Below are 16,552 nucleotides of genomic sequence, written 5' to 3'. Positions count from 1 at the left end.
GCAAGTAAACCTTTTGGGCTGGAATACTTCATGGGTACTTCACGTTGCTTCATATTAGAATGCATTTGTTCTGATACCTGGTTGATCTTCCTTCGCTGATGGTCAGATTGGCCCGTGGGCAGTAACTGGGGATTTGGGGGGCGGGGGAAGGGATAAGAGGAGGAACAGAATAGGAAAAGTGTGACAACTACCTAAAGGAAGTGGAATGGGGACCTCAGCCGGCAGTGCAACCCCAAGGTCATCCAACTGGGTTTCCCACACTGACATCGCTCAGGTTGTGACCGACTGATCTTATTTTCGCAATGAGAGAAGGCAAAAAAGAAAAACAAAAAGAGAACTTTGATGGGTCCTCCATGACTCTCTAGGACAGGTGTTTTATAAAGGGAACATTTTCCTTTCTAAAACTGAGCTGAGCTGGGCGGACGCGGTAGTCCACCCACGGAGAGCCACTACCAGGACCCTTTGTATAACCCGGAGACATGACCTACAAGTTTAGAAACCCCGCGAATAGGGAGCTCCCTGTGTTTGCATCGGGCCCTATTCTTTTCAGCAGGAGCCCCTTTCCGGCCTCTGGCCACCAGGGGGAGCTACAGTCGAGCAACTGTTCTTCAGGAACACCGGGAACGCGTCTAGATGAATCTTGTCAAGCCAAGGGACCCGTAGCAAGCAAGGTATCGAGGCCGGATGAACCGTGTTTCTGCTCTCTCGCGAGCATAAGTAGGCCTCACCCCGCCCTCCGCTCCAGGCTTTCCTCCTTCCCGGCCCGCGTGGCGCCTCAGACCCCTCCCGTGGCTCGCGGCAGGTGGCGCTGTCTGCGGCGTCGCAGCGGCCCTGGCTGCCGCGGTGACCATCTCCCAGCGGGCAGTGCGGCCCGGCTCTCCGGAGGCAGCGAGTGCCACGTCCCAAGTGCTGCGCGGAGGAGCGGAGCGGACGGCGCGCGGGGGGCGGGGAGCAGCGCGGAACCCAGCCCGACTACACTGATCGCCCGCCGCCATGGGCTCCTCGCAGAGCGTCGAGATCCCTGGCGGGGGCACAGAAGGCTACCACGTCCTGCGGGTAAGGGCTTCGACAGCGGCCTGGGGGCGGCGGGCGGGAGGCGGGGCCCGGCCGCGGGGAGGCGGAGGCCCCGACGGACTTCTTCCCGGGGCAGCCAGGCCTGACCCGGTGAAGGAGCGGTGGTCCAGGGCGCATCGTTGGACAAGGCCGGCTCGGGCGGCCGCTCGCATCCTGCCTCCCTGGAGCGCCCGGGGTCCGCCGCTTTGGGAGGACGGGCTGGAAACCGAGGAGGCAGCAGGCGACTTGGCCGGGGTGGCCCAGGCGAGAGGGCAACCCTGACTCCTTTTTCTCTTCGCGGCCTTCTCAGCCCCCTCCCCTTTATTCTTAGCTCTCAAAGTTGGGGCAGGCTCGGGAAGGGGGTGGGAGGAGCAAAGACTGCAAAAGAGGTGATGGTGAAGGTAGCATTTCAATTCTCCGAGCAAAGGAAACCTGGAACCCGCATACTAGAGGTGGGGGGTGAGACGGCTCGTGTTAATTCACCTCGGCGCTGCCTGGATGTCCAGAAGAGCCAGTTAGGCAACGAAACGAATTGCCTAGAAGTGGGTTTAACGGACTTAAACCTACTTGATTTTCACTGGATTTCTCTCTCTCCTGTGTCGCTGTTGACCTTCCCAACCCTCCTCTTCCACATTTCCTGGCGGGGGCAACTTCCGTTCTCCTTTTTCCTAAGGCTGCTCAGAGTGTAGTGCATTTTAAGATTTAGATCCACAGTGTAAAAGGTAATGGAAAGGAACTTAAAGAAAAAAAAATCCAGGTAAGTAAAGGAAAGCAAGTTCAGTCACCAGGATGCAGAGAAACAGTATTTCGAAAGGCGTTTGCTCAGGCCCAGCTATGAACAGCCTGGATTGTACAGAGCTGATCCTTTCCTCAAGGAGTTGGGAGTCCTTTCCTCAAGGAAGTGGCAGTGCTGGTGGTGTGCTGTGACACCTGCGTGAGTGATAACATGATGGACTGTTAACAAAGTGCCCCCAATTCGTGGTGCTATTTCAGGACATAATAGAGTGTAAATAGATGTTAGCTCCTGAGCTCCTCACAGGCAAGAGCGTTTTCACTGAAAGTGGGAAAGTGCACTTCCTAGTGCTGCGCTCATTTTCTGCCTTCGGTCCCATGTTTCAGGTGAGAGAACGAACATCTCTTAAACTAAATTACCAGACATCTGCCTAATGGGGCTGTGATCAGTCACCTCTCTGATTTTCAGGATTATCACAGGTAGTTGTCCCTCCATTCTGCTAAAAATTCCTCTTGAAGCCACACTCTGGGTGTGTGGAAAGGATAATTTTCCCAGAAAATAAAGGGAATCTATATATAAATCATAATACCTTCCTGTTCCGTTTAGCTAAGCCAATCCCCAGCTGCCACACTGATGGGGGAAATGCAAGGAGAATTGTCAGATCCCAGATGTGAAGTGAAAGTTAGTGGCAGTATTTTTCTTTGTATTCTCTGGTTTGATTCCTACCTCTCTGCTGTGGCGTGTGTTATCCAGTATTACAAGCCGATTGTGGCTGTGAGTCCTTAGGGATTCATGATATTTTTATGATAACGTGTTCTAGGTAAAGCACAGTATTAATGAATGTTAAAAGTCTGTACGAAAGCTGTGCACATGAAAAGGATTCCAGTTCGGTGACTTCTGTTCATGACTGTGGGATGTTAAACAAGTTGGAATACTGTGTTTTTTTTTAAACATAGGTGCATCTCAGTAAATCAGCACTCATATTCAGTACTGCAGATGCTATTAATCTATAAATCTGGTTTTTAGAATTAGTAGGGACAACCTTAGTTTCCAGTCTGCATCTGGAGCATAAATGTTGCAAAAGATGAAGTAATTCTTCTTTCATTTGAGTTTTATTAGAGGGAGCTTTAAAAATAGTAATGATCATCTACTTTAGGAGAATTTTTTAAATGTTTCAGAGTTCCTAACCCACTCTGCCCCATTCTGTAATAGGTTTCTTTATCTTTGTTTTTAGAGGAGGAAAGTACTATGTTAAATCTCAACATATAAAAATCTTATTTCCATTTGTTATTGCCTAAATTATGGTTGTATATTCTGTCTCTGGATTAGTGAGCTTGTAAACCAGAGTAAATATGACAGGATAATCATGGAATAAAATCACCCGTGTTTAATAAGTTCTAGAATGGTTTAATTAAAACCTAGTTTTCTTTAATAATTCTTTGGCTGTTTTCTTGCTAGTGATAAAACTTGTGTAAGTGTGTTTTGAAATACCAGTTTATAGTGCACACATATCCATTGCTAGTTATTATGTTATTTTTAAACTGTATTCCTACAATTCATAGATTGAACTTTCTGTTTTTTCCATTATTTTTCTAGATCCGTTGTTAGATTCTGCTTTAAAAAAGTACTTAGGAGACAACTTTGAAGTGATTCCAGATTTTCTGCTATCAATAATTTACTTTTTATCTATTATGTATTAATGCACATTTTCATGTTGTGATTGTATTACATACCCAACTCTCCATACTTAACCTAGAAGTGACCGATACAGTTTATGTATCCTTTCAAAAGTGTTTTATGCATGTAAAACAATCCACACCACACCCCCAACTTTTAACTCTGTTTTCGTTTATAACTGTTAGAATCACATGATACATACTGTTAAACACCCTGGCCTTCTTAATTTGGAAGAGCATGGTCTCTGTCTTTCCGTAGCAGCACACAGAGATCGGCTTCTCACTTTCTCTTAGCTCCTTAGTGAATCTGTTATAATATAGTTTGGTTAAGCACCACCCCCTGGTGTTAGACACTTAGTTTTTCTAGTCTTTTGTTGTTACAGGTATTTATCTACAACCTTTTATCTTCACTGAATTGTATTTCCCCATATTAGTGAATTCTAATGTCTATTTTATGAACATTGGTCTCCAGTTTAATAAATTACTGCATTGTTTTCTGATTATCAGCACGTTTATTAGAAATCATTTGGATAAGGTCAAAAAGTTTAACAAAGAACCTCAATTACCTGTAATCTTACCATCTAAAGGTAACTACTGTTAAAATTTTTTCCTGTCCTTTTTTTTTTCTCCTGTGACTAATGTTGCCCCTTAGTCACGTTTCACAAAGATTTTCAGTAATTTCACATATTTAAGTATATTACAGTATGGCCAAAAGTTATCATAGGATGTTAGCTTTACAGCTTATCCAACAGCTGAGGAGCTGTTAAATAAATTAGGGCCTAACTGCAGATTGGAATGCTATGCATTCAATGAAAACTGTGTTTCAAAACACTCTGGGTTCATAGATGTGCCTTCACGTATGTGTATGTGCATATACATTCAAGTGCCCAGGAAAATGGAAAGCTAAAAAGCCAGGATATTAAAAGGATAATTGGTGGATGGCAACATTTTTATTCGTTTAATTTATTTTCCCAATATGTTCACAGTGACTGAAATATTTATATATTTTTTAAAAATATAGTTATAAAAATTATTTTTTTTAAGTGGACTACTAGTGGAAGATTTTAAAATTTCCTGAGAAGCTTCCTTTGAAAAAATAACGTTACAAAAAAAAATAAATTAAAAAAAATTAAAAAAAAAAAATAACGTTACAGGAAAATTTCCTGGCAGACTTCATAAGCCACATGGTAAGCCCAAAAGAAAAAGAAAAGAAAAATAACATTATATTTTGGATTTCCATATGGATTGGGTCTGATTCTGTGTTCACCAAGCATACCACTTTTATTCCCATTCTCTAATCCTAACATAAAGCAGGAGAAATGTTAGCCAGGACTTCTCAGCCTTGTTAGAAGTTACTACAGTTGAAGTAACTGTATTTAATAGAGAATTCTTGCCTAGATTTTCTGTTATCAAGTGAAACCATTTTCAAAATTTTTGGAGTTGCCTTATGGGTGCCCCTTGTAAGATGTTTCTAAATTAAAATATTCAAATTAATTCCACTCTGCACTTCATACACTTTGAAATGGGGGATATCTGAGGACATTCTGGAGCTGGTGTTCACAACAGTATGGGGACATGGAAAATGTCATGTTCACTATTCCTTATAATTTCCTCTGAGAGAGATTTTGAGATGATGGAAGTTTTGAAGGAAAGGCCATTGAGATGAATTGCGTCTCCAGTGTAATAACAGGCCTTTATCTTCTGAGCCATTTGCTGCATACTGGGCAGTATTAGGTATTCTCCTTAGAGGATAAAGGGACAGTAAGTGAAATTATTTCTATAGAAAACAATACCAAGACCATATCTACTGTTACATAGATGTGCTCTTTCTTAATGGTACCTAAGTAATCTACATTAAATCCTGCAAGATTTCAACTTCATTCTTATTTTGAGAAAATGAAATCCCATTATTTGGTAGTCATAATTTTTTTTATTCTAACGCAGTGTTTAACTTTTTTAACTCATACCCCTCTTTGAAAAACATAAAAATCTCACTATTAGCCCCTTCTCTTTTCACTCACTCTGAAAACAATGGGTGCAAAAAGAAAACAGTGGGTTATCTGATATTTTCTAAATATGATCTTATAATTGAAAAAGTTTTATAAGCACCATTTAAAGATTCTAACCTGCTCCCCAAATTGACCTCTGCTAATAAAAGGCTATGAATTGTTTCAAACGTCTTTTGCTTTCAGATGTAGAATCTGAACACTTCATTTATTACGGATGCTTTATCTGGGCTTCTTTGGTGACACTAGTGGTAAGGAACCCAACATAAGAGATGCTGGTTCGATCCCTGGGCCAGGAAGATCCTCTGAAGAAGGAATGGCAGCCCACTCCAGTATTCCTGCCTGGGAAATTCCACGGCCAGAGGAGCCTGACGGGCTGCAGTTTACGGGGCCACAGAGAGTCAGACACAGCTGAGTGACTGAGCGCAGGCACCCCAGAGTGTTTCATTCATTGTATGAAATACAGTGTAGGTGAACCTTAGGACACTTTTAGGAATTGTCAGTATCTTTTAAACATAAACTTTTTCCAATATTAATAAGCCTCAAACAAATTAGTGCAGTCACGTTGTTTGTATACGCTTAAACATTTTTTATGATGAAGAGTATTAGGTATGGACTTAAGGATCCTCGTTTGGAGAGACCTGTGCTTGGTGGGTGATTATGGTTTCCGGCTCTGGTCATTAAGGAGTAATGTACACAAAACTGGCCTTAGTGGCTTTCTGGGTCAAATATTGACAGGGCTGTTTAATAATTACTGTGACGTTTTTGTAAGAATTGAACTTAGAAAAACCACTAACATCAGTACATTGATTTTGTTGGCTTTAATATTCTACCAAAAGTGTTAATTATATTGCCTGATTCACTAGTAAAATATCAGTTAACCACCTAAGTAGACAGTACCCATGAAGATTGGGTATGTGCTGCAGAATCTGACTAGCTTGCCTTGGGAGTTGTAGATTTTCAAGTAAGATGATTTTTCCCACACAATATATGCAAAGCCAAAGGAGTTACTCTGGGAGACTGTGTACTTCCTTTTGACACTGCATATAAATTTACTACCGCATTAAGAGAATGGTGCTTGTGGGTGTGGTTTTTTTAAGCACCAGTGAGAAAGCATTGAAGCACATTTTCAGCAACAGGGAACCTTGTGGACATGGATAGATACATTAAGAAACCATCAGAACTAACTCTTGGAAACCACCGTCATGAATCACTAGATTCTAGTGTCATTCCATCAATTCATTGTTTTTCCTTGGACGAATTGTTGGACTTCTTTGAGCTTTGTTCTTTTTATCTGAAAAGTGGGGAGAGTAGGAATGCCTCCTCCAGAAGTAATGCCTTTTTTAAAAAACTAAAAACCACATCAGATAGTGTATAAGAAAATACTTTGGAAAAACATTGAGCACATTGTTTATTAAAACTGTGCTGTCCACCACCTCATTGGTTATTCTGAAGATTAAATGGCATATTCCATGTAAAGCACTTAACATAGGGTCTGGAATGTGATTAAAAACTCAATAAATGTCAGCTGGTGCCTTTATGAGCATTTACATTATTTTGTCACCCATTGAGAACCACTACTGTAGTGACAATACTGTTAAAATAAACTTGTAAATATTTTAAATAGTATTTCCACTTAGTCACTCAGCAGCTACTTTTGGTCCGTGTACCTACCCATGTACTTTAATGCTGTTATAAGTTTTGGATCAGATCTGACCCATTAATTTTATAAGTGTGCTTAATTTTTGAAGACCCTCGTTTCTGAGGAGATTTGATATCCGTATGTTAAAAGACAGATGAGTGCCAGTGTTCTTTTCGTTGCTTTGCTATTTTTGTTACTGAACACGTGAACTAAAACGACTAAAAGTCTGTATGATTAAAACGATCTTGTTGAGTTTGATCTACTCTATAGAATCAGTAGATAGCTTAGCAAGAGACTTCTTTCTTGCTGAGTCATTAGATCTTAAAAACTATCTAGCCAGCCTCCTCACTGTACAGCTAAGGAAAAGGAACAGGAGAGATTATTGCCTGAGGTCACGAAGCAAGTTTTCTTTCCCTAAGAAACAAGTACCTGAGTTGGTATTTGAAGAGTATAAAATGAGGTGGCAGGTTGTCAGAATTTTAGTTTCTTCTGGAGCAGACTGAGTTCTTTTAAAATCGTTTTTCTAACCTACAGATCTATTCTAGAAAGCTATTATGTAATGATGGGTTTTTACTTCATTTAGTTATCCAAATTTCATTTCTAATTGCTCCATATGTTACAAGTGATAGAGTCAGAATCAGGAGAGCAAAATCTTTTGAGTTATTTTGGTAGAACATGTGAGAAGAAATGCTTTAACAGGTGAGCCTTGCACTCTTCTAGTCTGTTTCAAAACTGTTTGCCACACAGTTGGGAGTGGGTGCACGGGTGCTCACTCACTGGAGTCGTGTCTGACTCCTTGCAGCCCCATGGACTGCAGCCCACCAGGCTCCTTTGGCCATGGAATTCTCCAGGCAAGAGGACTGGAGTGGGGGTTGCCATGCCCTCTTCCAGGGGATCTTCCTGATGCAGAGATTGAACGCACATTTCCTGCATACCAGCCAGAAGCTTGGATATCTTTGCATGTAAGCTTATAAAACAGCTCATCTGGTGATATCCTGTGTTCAGAAAGTAGCGTGTGGTTCCCTTTCCTTACTTTAAGGTATTAGTTCTGTATCCTTTAGATGAAGTACACAAGTAAAGAGATGAATACTTCACAAGAAATCAACCCAGCATGGAACGATGAGGTCTGTACACAAAGAAGTCATTCACAAAGATCACATATTGAATGATTTTATGTGAGATGTCCAGAATAGGCAAATCCATGGAAACAGGAACTAGGATAGTGGTTAGTTACCAGGGGCTGGGGCAGTGAGGAGCAGCTGTTTAGTGGGCACAGACTCTCTTCCTGGGATGACCTTACTGAGGCATGAGTTTCGGTACTTCTCTATTTTGACATTTGTCAGTTCGGTCATGATTCACTAAATCAATCTCAGAACCCACTGAAACTGCCTGTAGTGATTGAGTGAATCCACATTAGGGATTATTTATGTATAGTTGGTAATTCAGAATCCAGCTTCCAATCACTGGTGCTAATTTATTTTTATGTAGTAGAGATGTCTGGCCCTTCACTATGCAGTTTCTGTCATAAACTCAGACAGAGTTTAGCTGTGTTTTCTAGAGAGCTTGTGGAGGAGTGTTTCTTTTATGTTGTGAAGAAGAACGAGTGTTAGAGCAAGTTACTTTGTGGCCTTTACATTGGCTGCTGAGTCCTTTTAGACTTAGTCGCTGGCTTTCAAACTGTGTCCCTTGTAGGTGAGGTGTTAGGTATATGTTCTTAAGATTGTGGTGATTTCATTTCTACTTTTTGGATAGAAGGACCATATCTTAAGACTTTTTATACATAAGTGTACTGCTTGATGAATTTTCAGAAACAACACACTCATGTAACCAGCATTCTTTCCCTTTCTGGTTACACCCTTCAGTTCAGTTCAGTTGAGCCGCTCAGTCGTGTTCGACTCTTTGCGACCCCATGGACTGCAGCACGCCAGGCCTCCCTGTCCATCACCAACTCCCAGAGTTTACTCAGAGTCATGTCCATTGAGTCGGTGTTGCCATCCAGCCATCTCATCCTCTGTCGTCCCCTTCTCCTGCCCCCAATCCCTCCCAGCATCAGGGTCTTTTCCAGTGAGTCAGTTTTTCGCATTGGGTGGCCAAAGGATTGGAGTTTCAGCTTCAACATCAGTCCTTCAATGAATATTCAGGACTGATTTCTTTTAGAATGGACTGGTTGGATTTCCTTGCAGTCCAAAGGACTCTTTATGAGGCTTCTCGAACGCCACAGTTCAACAGCAACAATTCTTCGGCACTCAGCTTTCTTTATAGTCCAACTCTCACATCCATACATGACTACTGGCAAAACCATAGCCTTGAGTAGTGGGACCTTTGTTGGCAAAGTAATGTCTCTGCTTTTTAATATGCTCTCTGGGTTGGCCATAACTTTTCTTCCAAGGAGCAAGTGTCTTTTAATTTCATTGCTGCAGTCACAATCTGCAGTGATTTTGGAGCCCCAGAAAATGAAATCTGACACTGTTTCCATGTTCTCCCCACCTGTTTGCCATGAAGTGATAGGACCAGATGCTGTGACCTTTGTTTTTTGAATGTTGAGTTTTAAGCCAGCTTTTTCACTCTCCTCTTTCACCTTCACAAAGAGGTGAGAGTTCCCTCTTCACTTTCTGCCATTAAAGTATCATCTGCATATCTTAAGTTGTTATTTCTCCTGGCTGTCTTGATTCCAGCTTGTGATTAATCTGGCCTGGCGTTTTGCATGATGTACTTTGCATGTAAGTTATATAAGCAGGGTGACGATATACAGCCTTGATGTACTCCTTTCCATTTTGAACCAGTCCATTGTTCTTTTGTTTAGTATCTGCTAAAACCTTTTCTCCATTTCTTTAAGTTGTCTGTCTTCTTTTTTAAACAGATTTATTGAGCTTATAACTTACATACCAACATACATAAATCATGTTTTAAACTTTACAGTACAGTGGTTGTTTAGTATATTCAGAGTTGTGCAACCATCATTAGTATCTTCATTCAGGACCTTTTTCTCACCCCAGAAAGAAACTCCATACCCATTAGCAGCTGCTCTCTGTTCCCCCTGCTCCCATCCCCTGGTCACTAGTAATCTCCTTTCTGTGGATTTGCCTATTCTGGACATTTCTTATAAATGGAATTACATATTATATGGTCTTTGTGACTAGCTTCTTTCACTTATCACAGTGTTTTCAAGGTTCACTCATGTCTTAGCATGTGTTAATACTTAATTTCTTTTTATTGCCAAATAATATTCCATTCTGTAAGTGTACCACATTTAGTTTATTCATTCATCAGTTGAAGGACATTTGGCTTATTATCACTTTCTGGCTATTATAAATAGCACAGATATGAAATTTGTGTGCCAGTTTTTACATAGACATGCTTATTTCTCTTGGCTATATATGTAGAAATGAAATTGCTAGGTCATGCAATGACTCTGTATTTAACATTTTGAGGATCTGCAAAACTGTTTCCCACAGAGGCTGCACCATTTTACATTTCCACCATCAGTGTATGAGGATTCTGGTTTCCCTACATCCTTACCAATCCTTGTTATTGTCTCTTTACTTCAGCAGTTTTTGTGAATGTGATGTGGTGTCTTATTGTGGTTTCACTCTTCCTTTTTGATTTGCAGTAGTTTTGGATTTGTTGTAAATGCAATTCCTTTGTTGAATACATAGCATATCTTTTCACTCTCTTAATTGTGTCTTTGATGAGCAGAAGTTCATAGTTTCAGTAAAGTTTGTCAGGTTTAAAAGAAAAAATTGTGGTTAGCATTTTGTGTTCGGGTTAAGAAGCCTTCACACTCGATGACCCAAAAGATGTTCCCTTGTTTTTCTCTAAACGCTTCTTTGTTTTGCCTTTTATGTTGAGATCTGCTATCCATACGGAATTGATTTTCGAGAGACAACATTAAAAAAATGATTTGTCTCCTCTTCTTAGCTAACTAGTGTTCTGTGTCTTTTCCTGCTTTTTTTAAAGGAGTGAGAATTAATACAAGAGAAAAATCATGCAGTGTCCAGGAATTAGTAGCTTATAAAAATTTGCCTTCAGGTGGTGGTTTGTGGAGGTAGGAAGTTGAACTTAAGATTTGTATGACTCTTTATCATATGTCAGAGACTTCACTAGGCATTTCATGCAGTTAAGCTCATTCAAAATCTACAGTGTTCTTCTAAAGTAGATGGTGTTATCTCTTCCTGGCAAATGAGAAAATTGAGACCCAGGATGGTAAACTTTTCCCAGCTCAAAAAGCTATTAAGTAGGCAAACCATGACTCAAAATCAAGAGGGTTTTGCTCTAAAACTCTTTTATCTTTTCACTGTACATTTTTTGAAAGTCATGTAAAATCTTAATTATTAAACTTTCAGATTTAATTTATCCAGTTTAAACTTCCGTGATATTTGGCCCATGGTATTTAGCCCATGAGGCCAGGTATGTGTATTTTTTCTTTTGTAATTAAGATGGTTCAGGAAGCTGGTGATGAATCAACAGTCAAGAGATCTCTCATAGGGGCCAAGGTAGTGGAGTGATAATCTGATGCGTGAGAGATTAGATGCCTGAAAGATTCTCATTAGTGGATAATATTTCCAGAGAAACTTGCCTGTGTGGATGTTTAATTTGCGGTGTTGTAGAGTTTATTTTCCATGCTATAAAATGTAGGAAGTTCTGTTTTAAAGAATTAGGGTCAAAGAGAGCATTTTCTAGGGCTCCCTCTGCTGGCTTCCTAGCCATAGTTAAGTAAGATACCTCATTGCCAGAGTTGTACTGGTACTAACAATGTAAATAGATTTAGGAAAGAAATTAATTCAAGGTCCATTAGAAACAGATTGATGTTTGTCGCAGATGAAAATGAAAAATAGAGAAAGGATTATCTTGGTTTATTTATGTTAGAATCCAAATTTAGCTATTGAATCTTTTGAATTCTGGGGAAGAATAATCCTAATGGTATGGGAGACTTTCCATTTCAAACAGATAGTGGTACAGCTTGATACTTGGAGGGTGGCATGATAAGAATCAGTGTGTGGGATCACCTATCTAGGCTGATGACATTACAAAGATATTGGCAAAGGCAAACTGTTGGCAGCCTCAGTGGAGAAGTCTGAAATTGATCAATGGACTATTTGGTTTCTTAAAAAAAAAAGGTAATTTGGGAACTTCTGAATCAGAGAATTATTTGATTAGGTGTGGACCCTATTACATGAGAAATTCCTCTCTGATGGGGCTTCTAGGGTTTGCAGTAGCTATCTGCTTTTCCCACCTCAGGCATTTCACGCCTAACTGATAGGAACCTAACAGACAGGCATTTACACCTAGAGGCTCGTGGCCTTTGCCAGCTAGCTGTGACTCAACCTCTCGGTTCTTACAGCAGCTCTAGGCAGCCACCCTTTTCCTTTTTGAGCTGCCATTTAAGGAGAAATCTGTGTGCCATTTTGGGTTCTAGACATTTTGCTTGTTAATATATGGAATATAAAATAGGCCCCATTTAAGAAAAGGGTATAAAGAAAATAAGCAGGTATGTTCTGATTATTAGAACCAACACCTTTAAATAATAAATCCTTTTGATATTTAACTTGTTTAATTTATAAAAATGGTTTTAGTCCCACATTTGCGGGAAATTTTACATAAAGCAAGATCAGTTTTAGTAAGTTAAACATTGAGCCATTTTTATAACAAACTATTCCTTACTATGACAAATGAAGAAAATCTAGTTTTTACTTCTTTGGAGGCAATAATAGTATAATTTGGCTTTAAATGAATAAAAGGTAGCATTAATCCAAAAATAATGAATGTATCATCAGTTCAAGATTAAGTCTCATTTGTGAAGTCTGGTATTAGAAGGACATATTCTGGGAACAACTTGGGTTCTGTTTTGAAAGTATTCAAATGATTTGTTACCGTGTGAATAGCTGCAGATTTGGGTGTGGATGGATGTGAATCTTTTATTTGCATTAGCCTCAGAATTGATGATTAAAACTGTTTGGGCTATTACAGAGGATCAGCCTACAAATATCAATGTAAACTCTTTTCAAGGGATAGTTTTGACAGTATTTAGTAACATCAAGCAGAATAAAAATTCCTTAAAACATGATGAAAATATTTTAGAGGAAATGCAAAATTGTTTCTATTAACTTTTTGCTCTTTTGTCCTATCACTGCCATTACTAGCTCCTGATATTTGTGTTATTGCAAATTTAGGAAGTTTAATAGTTTATTTTAATGCATTTCAAATTTGAGATGCTAAACATTTGAGTTGGTGAAAAGCTAGGTAAATCTTAATCTTCCAAGTAAAATCCTCTGTAAGTTTAGCTCCATTCTTTCTTTCCATCCTTCTTACTGGACTAATGGTTAATAAGATATACTTTTGAGTTTCATCCCTACCATTTCCCTACTTTGAGACTATAGGCAAGTCATAAATGGTTTCTTCACCTGTAAAATAAAAGAATTGCAAAAATCCATTATTTTAACGCTTTATTTGGGTCCTGGAGACACCCTTTAGAATCTCATGAAAGCCTAAAAGCTGCTGATTCGCACAAAATGTTGCACAGAGTTTATTTCTGTCCCCTGCCACCTGTTGTCTCTAGCTAGCTACATTATCCTCATTTTTCATACTTCTTCTGGGTTTTTACTCATATTGTTCTTTCAGCTTTTAGGTGTTTTTTCTCATCCCCCTTATCCTTCCTTAGTTCTACCTTCCTTTTAAAGTACAATTCAAATGTCATTTTTTTCCCTAGGAAACTTCTTCACTCAGATTTAATCTCGCCCTTAGAACTTTGTGCCTATAACTCAACCTGTTTGCTTTCATATCACAGTTATTAGAGGTCTGTGTGTCCTCCGTCTCCCCCTCTTCTTGCCTGTTACTCAGCAGATTATAATGTTTTCCTAACAGCAGCTGTGTTCCTACATTAGTTTTGTAACCAAATGGTACCTTGCTAGTAGTAGTAATGGGATAAATAGAATAAATTAATTTGAATTTGCCACTTAGTTGTAATGATTAACTGTCTGCTATGTCATGTGCTAAATGCTGGGAGGATTGTCTCCTCCCACCCCCTAAAAAGTGGAAAGTAGTGTGAAATAGCACCAGAGGGAAAACCTCATATATGAGATGAATTTAAAGAATGAATAGAATTTAGGGAGCTGCAGGGGCATTATCTGGAAGATAAAAGAAATGAGAAAACTAGTGAGTACCTATATTTCCTCATAAATGAGATTAATCTGTTTTAACTGAAGTGATAGATATTAAACTTTAGCTTTTAATTCATAATTAAGCTTTGTATTTTTCATTTTTGTTTTCACAGGTACAAGAAAATTCCCCAGGACATAGAGCTGGACTGGAGCCATTCTTTGATTTTATTGTTTCTATTAATGGTTCAAGATTAGTAAGTTCAGCCTTTTGTAGTTTCACCTATGATATTTTGTCATCTTTTGAAAATAGAGTTTTTCAGATTATCTGAGATGGATATTTATTTATTCATTAGTCACAAACATTACATAGAGTATGATATCAATAAAATAACCATGTGTTAGTAAATGTGAGAATGTCAAATATATTGATAGAATACTACACCTCACACTCCAGTGATTAGTTGGGGTGGGGGGGGGGGCAGAGAAAGACACTGGAGACTTCTACTTTGTATATTAAATATTTATTTATTTTTTAAGCAGAAAGATGTGATTTTGTTGCTTTTTCAAAAAATGTCAGACTTTTTTAGGTTATTGACAAATGATTTAGTAAAGACTCATTCTCAAATAACTTGCCAATTTTCTTATCACTCAGTTCCCTCATATAGAAATAGTGTTATAAAACTAGACAGAGATGTGTTCCAAAAGTGCAGACTTGAAACCAGTTTTTAAAAGTGCTTTAGTTTACATGTGGTAAAGTCCAATGGGAAGGAAACTGTGTTATAATTTCAGTAAATTCTTATGACAGTGGCTGTTTAGTTGGTTTTTCACAACAGTCTAAGTTTTTGTTCATTACACATCTCTTACATAATGGCCTTTATTCATTTACATAATGAAATATTTAACATACTATTTCCTACCAGTTTGTACTCAGTGTATATATGAGGAGTAAAGTCCAAAATTAAACTTAAACTCTAGCAATGTTTTAGATTTTAAAATCAGTCATTCCAACTCTGTTAGTAACATATCTTCTTGTGGAGTAATTAGAGTTTTTTATCATTGAAGCTCTGGATCATTTCAAATAATGCTGGGTTGCAAATTCCATAATTCCATAGCTGGCTATTAGGAAAAAGTCAGAAGCTGTTGCTAATGTTACTGAACACAAGTTTGTGTGCCTGACACACAGTGAGGCCAAACAGTACCGAAATGTTAAGAGTTTATAGCAAAGAAAGGTTTATTCCAGGACCAAGCAAGGAAAACTGATGGTTCCTGCTCAGAAAAACGCAGACTCCCTGAAGGGTTTCAGCAAAGCATTTTTGAAGTCAAGGTGAGGGAGGGCTATCCCAGGGTTGTGATCAGCTCATGCACAGTTCCCTGATTGGTTTGTGGTGATCAGTCCTTAGGCATCAGAAGGTCTGTGGCTACCTGCTTATAATCTTCAAGTAGTTATTTCTTGCTTTTGGTGGTAGTTTTTAGCATCTGAAAACTTAGGAAATATGCATGAGATACTATAATCTGGGTACTTGAGAGAGGAGCCACAGCAGAGGACATGGAGGAAGGCCTGTCCCCAGAGGCCCTGTGGAGTCCTCCTGGGTTACACTAACATAAGTTCCTAATTTCTTGACATTCTTTTACTTGGAGGAGTATTTGAGTGTTAATGAAACCTCCACTTATTGAATATTTTATTTACATTAGTTATTAATATTTCTCCAACAGGGCCTAGGATGCTTAAGCTAATTAGCATTAGATTTTTATTTATTAAGAAATATTTCTATGTTTACAGAATAAAGACAATGATACTCTTAAGGATCTACTGAAAGCAAATGTTGAAAAACCTGTAAAGATGCTTATCTACAGTAGTAAAACACTGGAGCTGCGAGAGACCTCAGTTACACCAAGCAACATGTGGGGTGGCCAGGGCTTGTTGGGAGTCAGCATTCGTTTCTGCAGCTTTGATGGGGCAAATGAAAACGTTTGGCATGTGTTGGTAGGTATCAACTGTGAACTGTTAGCAGTTTAAGAAACAGTATAGAAAGGTATTTTAATAGTGGTTGTTTCCAATTTGGGAGACTGTAGGGCTGTTATTAGGCTACTTTTAGTTTCTGAAAATCAAAATTGCTTTTAAAATATGTATTAATAAAAACAGCTTGAGAAAGAAAAGCAAATTATGATCTAAAAATTTTTTCTAATAGTTTATCCATTAGAAGAAGTTAAATTAAAGCAGATAGCTACAGAAATATTTTAAATATTTATAAAAATATTGTTGGCTCTTTTTATGTTTGGAAGATTTAAATAAGTGTATCCTATAGCTTCTGATCTGACATTGTCTCTAATAAGACAAATATAGG

The 16,552-nt window shown here is 38.9% G+C and overlaps 1 protein-coding gene across 1 annotated transcript in view; it reads left to right on the top strand.

Annotated features, from left to right (window-relative positions):
- The first annotated feature begins 887 nt into the window (after nt 1-887).
- The window catches only part of GORASP2 (golgi reassembly stacking protein 2), a 30,564-nt gene continuing 14,899 nt past the window's right edge, over nt 888-16,552 (top strand). The window contains exons 1-3 of the mRNA XM_068968030.1: nt 888-1,056; nt 14,381-14,461; nt 15,988-16,191. Coding sequence (XP_068824131.1) covers nt 994-1,056; nt 14,381-14,461; nt 15,988-16,191 — 348 coding nt within the window. The 5' untranslated portion in view covers nt 888-993. The remainder of the gene's footprint in view (nt 1,057-14,380; nt 14,462-15,987; nt 16,192-16,552) is intronic.

The sequence above is a fragment of the Capricornis sumatraensis genome, chromosome 3 (genome assembly GCF_032405125.1).
Source record: "Capricornis sumatraensis isolate serow.1 chromosome 3, serow.2, whole genome shotgun sequence".
Taxonomy (NCBI): Eukaryota; Metazoa; Chordata; class Mammalia; order Artiodactyla; family Bovidae; genus Capricornis; species Capricornis sumatraensis.
The sequence above is the reverse complement of the archived record's forward strand: the minus strand, read 5'-3'. Positions and strand labels throughout refer to the sequence as shown.